This window comes from Physcomitrium patens, chromosome 2 (assembly GCF_059467195.1).
Source record: "Physcomitrium patens ecotype Gransden chromosome 2, ASM5946719v1, whole genome shotgun sequence".
Lineage (NCBI taxonomy): Eukaryota > Viridiplantae > Streptophyta > Bryopsida > Funariales > Funariaceae > Physcomitrium > Physcomitrium patens.
In genome coordinates, this window is record NC_143411.1 from 2,828,993 (window position 1) to 2,835,076 (window position 6,084).

General features: G+C 45.2%; 1 protein-coding gene across 1 annotated transcript; it reads right to left on the reverse strand.

The window, feature by feature from the left end:
* Positions 1–1,618: 1,618 nt before the first annotated feature.
* Positions 1,619–5,222, reverse strand: LOC112278694 (putative clathrin assembly protein At4g32285). Its single transcript, XM_024512333.3, has 3 exons — positions 4,748–5,222; positions 2,792–4,130; positions 1,619–2,665 (listed from the first exon to the last, which is right to left on the reverse strand). The coding sequence occupies exons 1-3, from the start codon at positions 4,748–4,750 to the stop codon at positions 1,980–1,982; spliced, it is 2,028 nt and encodes a 675-aa protein (XP_024368101.1). The 5' UTR covers positions 4,751–5,222; the 3' UTR covers positions 1,619–1,979.
* Positions 5,223–6,084: the final 862 nt, after the last annotated feature.

Consider the following 6,084-nt stretch of genomic DNA (forward strand, 5'->3'; position numbering starts at 1 on the left):
CATAATCATATAAGCTAATAATTACATATAGAAATAGGTAGAAGTAAGTAAAAGTAGATAAAAGTAAGTTAATTGTATAATATTTAATATAGAAGCTTCCTAGAAACTTCCTAGACGCTGCTTTGACTTCATAGGTGTCTTTAATTGACTTTTTGGATTAGAAACGTGGTCAACAAGTTGGCCATGTGCCACACATGTTGTTAGCTTGAAGATCAAGCTAAATATGTGGCCCACACGTAGAAAAACTTGCCTTGTAAGTCAAGGCATGTGTCCTACAAAGTCAACACATATTGGAGGTCCTATAGAACGTCGCCACGTAGCCCCTAGTTAGATAGTATATATAGAGACAAGAGTGAAGGCTTCTTCACTCTTGTCAACTCCTTTCTTGCTTCTAGTCTAGTTTCAAGGGTCTCTAGTTTTCTTGTATTTTGGCAATAGCCATTCCAGTTTCTTTCTTAATATACATATTTCTATTTTGTCCTATTTCTTTTTTGAGAAAAGTCTCACTTACTCTTTAGCTTTCATCGAGTTCTTGTCCTTGACACGTGATTTTATCATTGCTTGTCACTTCAAAGAATCCATGCCCTAAATGTACATCTTATACCATTGTTTTCAATTGCCCTATCCACTCTTTGTTGAGGGCCAACCTCCAACAAAGTATGCTATGACAACTCACTTTTATAAATATTTCATTTCAACTTTCACCTTTTTCTCATCAAGCCTAACCTTGATTACTGGAATATTCCATTAATCAAGAAGTAGACTTTCACCTAGAATTGCACGGGTAGGATTGATGGAGGCAAATTTATCCAAGTTGGATGTAGTTGCTACTAGTTTTGGCTCCATTCTTTCACCATGGTGCACTCATTCTGCCTTCCGCCCTTCCTATCAAACAATGGGTGCCATTGGAGCATGGGCCAGACGCGACTTGAGAGCCTTTGTGTACTAAGCCATCCTTCTTTACTAACCTTGTACGGACAAGTTACTTCCTTTGCGGGACAAACAATTTTCACATTGGTAAAAAAAACCCTAATTTGTGCTGTTGTTCCACTGTAAAGGGCCCTCCTATCACGTTAAACGTGTGGAACAGGAAGGATCAGATCTGACTATTAACTCTGCTCACCCCACTCCGATTGAACATTCAATAACACTCAAGGACAAAATGTGTTTGAATCAACCACTCTTGAAGTAACTTCGCACTGTGCAACCTAACGCTCCGAAGTGTCATCGTGCCCTCCCACACAATGCTTGTTTAAAACTAAGAGTGTTTCTGATCCTTCTCTTTTCACCATGAAGTGGATTTGTGCTCAGGCTGCTTAGGTCAGCTTCCAATGCCTCCAGAACAATCAAGCATGTAGGAAACGCTAATGCTTCACATGTTCACCTAAAGGAATATCCACTAATATGTGTTGATCTGTTAGAGATTAAATCCACATAGGGTAATCGACATTGATAGATGTAACTGTTGAGCTTGAGACGCATTCAAAGCTATTCCTCGTTTTGTTGATCCTGAAGTGCCCTGCTGTCAAAGAAGGTGAGTGAATAGGTTGAAGTGGACTGTCAGAGAAAATTTACCAGATCAGGAGAGACATCAACAGGAACAACTCGAGGAACGCAATTCTGGAAACAAAGCTGAATTGGTAGCTGGGTAATCATTCCATCGTTTTTTTCTGAGAGATTTACCCCGCCACGGTGCCAAGTTGAAATCGATTGCACCGTGACGGACAATGGAACCAACACAAAAAACCATTGCAAGTCCTTCAAAAAATCTAAGGGCAATGAAGGGGAGCACAGAAACCGTCTTTCCGCTTCCAACACGCAATCAAACATCATTCCTACTATAAAAGAATAGTGCCTACAGGCTCCAAGGAGCAAGAGTGAGCTAAATCGTTCTTCACAATGTACAGGTAAATGAATACGAGAATAATACGTCGGTCAGTGGCAAAATTTACTAGTTGCCGCAGCTGCAATTCAACTCATCACCGGAATTGATAGGTTCCGACGGGCATGCCGACCTGATAAGGATTTTGGTACATCGTAGGATTCGGGGCAGGCATTGCAGCGTATGGATTGCTGAACAGTTTCATGAAGCTGGCCTCGCCACGCATCCCTTCCATCTGGTAGCGTTGCCACATGATCTGCTCCTGAGTGAGCAGCTCTTGCTTTGTAGTCAAGTCTGCCATCTGCACATACGGAGGTGGGGGAATCATGGTGGAGGCAGAGAATGGATCCTCCCCGTTAACCGGTAATGGCATTCCTCCAGGAGGAGCAGGTAACGCCAAGAAGGACGACTGAGGTCGGTTCGGAATGGCGACGCTGCTTGCGCTTCCTGACGGAACAGCGCTGGCTGCCTGTTTCTGGATAACCTCCCCGTGGCTGTACATGCTGTCCAAGAGCAAGGGGTCGAACCCACCGGCCATGGGACGGTTGGGAGGAAGGGGCTTTGAGATGTCGCTCGCAGACGCTACCAAGGCAAGCTCCCATCCCGCTTTGCCAGACTCCGCGGCGTCGAATTTTTGAAGAGCACTTTGATGATCTTTGGAGTTGTCAAAACTCTCCCAGGTGTCCGTAGTAGTTGCGGTTGAGGACGTCGAAAACAGTGCCAAAGCGAATTTGTTGCTTTGGTCTTCGGCAGAGATTGTTGCTTTGTCGAGGTCCAGTAAATCTGCAAGATGAGGGCGAAATTTGGTGTCAGTATCGGGACTGGTGAAGCACAAGGATGATGCTGATGAGTTGAAATAGAGAAGGGCGACAGAACACGAAAGAGCTTAATTGTAAATTTTGAGATTACCTCCAACAGGTTCTGGAGATGGTGTCGGCGCTGGCTGCGGTTCGGCGACAACAGCAGGAGCCTCTTGCACTGGAGGTGGAGAAGGAGAAGCTGGGCGAGCTTCAGGCTCCGGTGCCGGCTCAGGGGTTTCAGGTTTGTACTCGAGTTGCAGAGGCGCAGGCTGGGGACTTTTACTTCTGTTTCGGTCCGGCGCATTGGACCTTAGGTACTCTTCTAGACTCGCGAGCTGCTCCATCGCCACAGGCTCAATGTCGATGTATTCAGAAGACCGACCAACGCCGTGATACTTGCACTGCTTGTGTAGCTCGTATAGCTCGTCGCCTTGTTTGGCAAAGGTGTAATAGATTTCGAAGGCTTTAGCCCTATCTTTCTGCTCCATGTCGAAGAAAGCTTCCAGAAGAACAGCGCAACCATCAGACAAATCCCTGTAGAGCTGAATGCTTTCAGTGATAACGAGGTACAGAGCTTGGTTGATTAAGCGGTTTGTCTTTGCGGCGCCTGCGGGTCTGCATCTTAGCACACGTCCCATTAATCTCTGCATAGCAGGAAGTTTCACCAGCACCTGATTGTAAGTCATCTCCTTGACTGGCACATCATCATCGTCATTGTTTTCTTCATTCTCGTCAAAATCATCTCTCCGTCCAGATTTTTGCTTGTACCGGGGTGACAATCCACCATCATAATTGCTGTGACGCCGGTCATCACTGTAAACATACCCTTGAGAATCAGGCGAGCCGCCGTAGCGAGAACGAGAGCTCCGACTTGGGGAACCTCCATATCTCGACCTCACGGGAGATTTGCTGTAAGCGGATCTTCTCCTCCCTCGCATCTCCCCTCTACCCCGCCGGTTGTGCCTCTTCCCTGAGACTTGTATCGAGGAATCCAACCGCTCGTCTAGGAACAAACCGTAGCTTCGAACAAAAGCGGAGTAATCCCAGGCATTTGAATGTGTTTCATCCCGAAAATCTGAGAGATTGAGAATGCGATGGCCATGCTGAGACGCATGTATCAGCTCGTCTTCGAAGCTCGGGTCACCATCCCGGAGAAGACGATGAGTGAGCATGAGGCCTTTCAATGCCACATTCCAATCGCGAGTCTTGGCTAACCTCTTGGCCAGTTTCCTGGCGCATGCATTCACGTAGCCACGGGAATTCGATGTTAGGTTAAAAATATCTTGGACATACTTCTCGTCAAAGTAATCATCGTGACTCGTCGCCTTCACGAGTGCAACGTCGAGTTCAGGGGCTTTTGTGCCGCTCACCCCAACCTTAGCAATAACAATGCTGTTCGTGTCCTTCAGACCACGCACTGCTTTACGAATCGTTTTAGGTGCCATCGCCTGCGCAAATACTTCCCTTCAGAAATCTGCTAAATTAAGAAGAAGAGCAGTTCCTGAAGATTGCAATCCAACTTCCACACGAACACGCGCTAACGAGTTGGAAGAAACAATACAAGCAGAAATTGACCGTGGAGTATACGTCCTAGCAATTACAATCGAACAGGATTACCGTCTTGAGAGAACACAAGCTGGGAAGATAGCTTGCGAAATAATTAGCGAGAGTCCGAAGACAACCATGGTACACTGCTAATGGTGCCCCACCTCACGGAGAAACTCTACACGAGGTGCGAGATGGTGATCCAACAAGAAAAAATTCTCATCGCCACTAACCGACTGAGCAGACTTCTCTTCCCAACTTCTCAAGCAACCTCAGACGCTGCTAATTCCAATTTCCTCGTCACAATTCGATCGACTTAAGTACACTAAGAAATAATTAGGAACTCAACCATCTGGAGAAGCCTAGTCTCCTACAACAGACAACCCATCTACATGCAAAGCCCGAAATAAGTCCCCCTTGCCCCCAACGAAACAAACAACCAAACAAATAAAAACCCAACAAAAAATAAAAACACAACTCGTGAGATACAGAAACATCTGCTTGGCCAGAGGAAATGCACCATGTCTGCGGACCCTGGCAGATACACCCTTCGCCACAGATTGCAGCCAAATCCTTAAGAACAACACGCTCGTGCCAACCTCAGCCTGAACGATCAACTCCAACCACCCCCTCCTTTACAAACCTCACACCACGGCTCCCGCTCAGAATCAATCCCTGAGAATTGCTCCAACGAAATTGAATCACTCAAACCCTGTCCAGTTTCCCGCGAGAGATCTTCCACTCCCCCACTGCAATCAGCCCGTCGCAAGCTCCCAGCTCCTCTCGCAAACCCAACACACCAGTCTCTGGAAACTTCCCCACCGCATGAGAAAATGAGTGCCAAGTGTGTCCAAAACCGGGCAAGAATTGGGTAAAAGCTACCGCAAAAACTGCCAATTAGGCCGGAAATCTCCCAGAAAGCAAAATGCAGTCATGGAGGTGCCAGGCGGAGGAGAATCGGGTGGCGACGGGGACCGAGTGGCCTGGAAGTGGCGAAGAAGGTGTGGGTCTGGCACAACACAGAGCCGTGTTGACTGCGCCACTCCTCCTCGAATCCACGGTCACCCATCACAAATACTGTCACGTCGCTCCCTCGGCCCCTATTACCATTCTGGCATTCCGTAACACTTGGCCTAATTAGGGTTCCCCTTCAACGTGGGTTTTTGTTTTTGTTGAGAATGTTTAGAAAGACACATGAGTAGTAGTAAGTAATACACACACACAAGAAAGTTTCTAAGGAGAGAGATAGAGCTTCACCCAAAAATCTATTAATTTGGATGTGTCTTGTATACAAGAAGAGAAGAGGAGAGGATAAATAGTTCCTCTCCACTACATTCCAAATAGTATAGCTATAGTATTTATTATAGACTACAGTAAATATTATGGAGAGCACCAGCTACATTTAATGCTCTCAACACTCTTCCTCACTCATCATAATATTTATATAATATATGTAATCTTACAAGATCAACAATTGTTGCTTCATTAAAACCTTATCTAGGAAAACCTTATTATATTTAAGGACAAAACCATAGATGAAGGAAAAAGAGTACAACATTATTTTCTTTAATTATTTAAAGAGTTCATTAACTTTATTATTCAAGAAAAGCAAGTCTTCGCATACCAATGCCATAAGTAAGTCGATGATGGTTGCTTAATGGGAGAGCTTTGGTGAAGAGATCAACAAGATTATTTGCAGATTCAATTTTCTTAATTATAAGTGCTTGATTAGTAATCAAGTCATGGATATAATTAAAATACTTTGGATCAATATGCTTTGTTCTGTCGTCTTTAATGAAACCAACTTGCATTTGTGTAATACAAGCACTATTATCTTCATGCAAGAAAGTTGGAGAA

Excerpts from the sequence above, each read along its gene's own strand:
- LOC112278694 (XM_024512333.3), bottom strand. Across the intron at positions 2,666-2,791 it reads ATCTCCAGAACCTGTTGGAG|ATTTACTGGACCTCGACAAA; the intron begins GTAATCTCAAAA and ends CTCATCTTGCAG.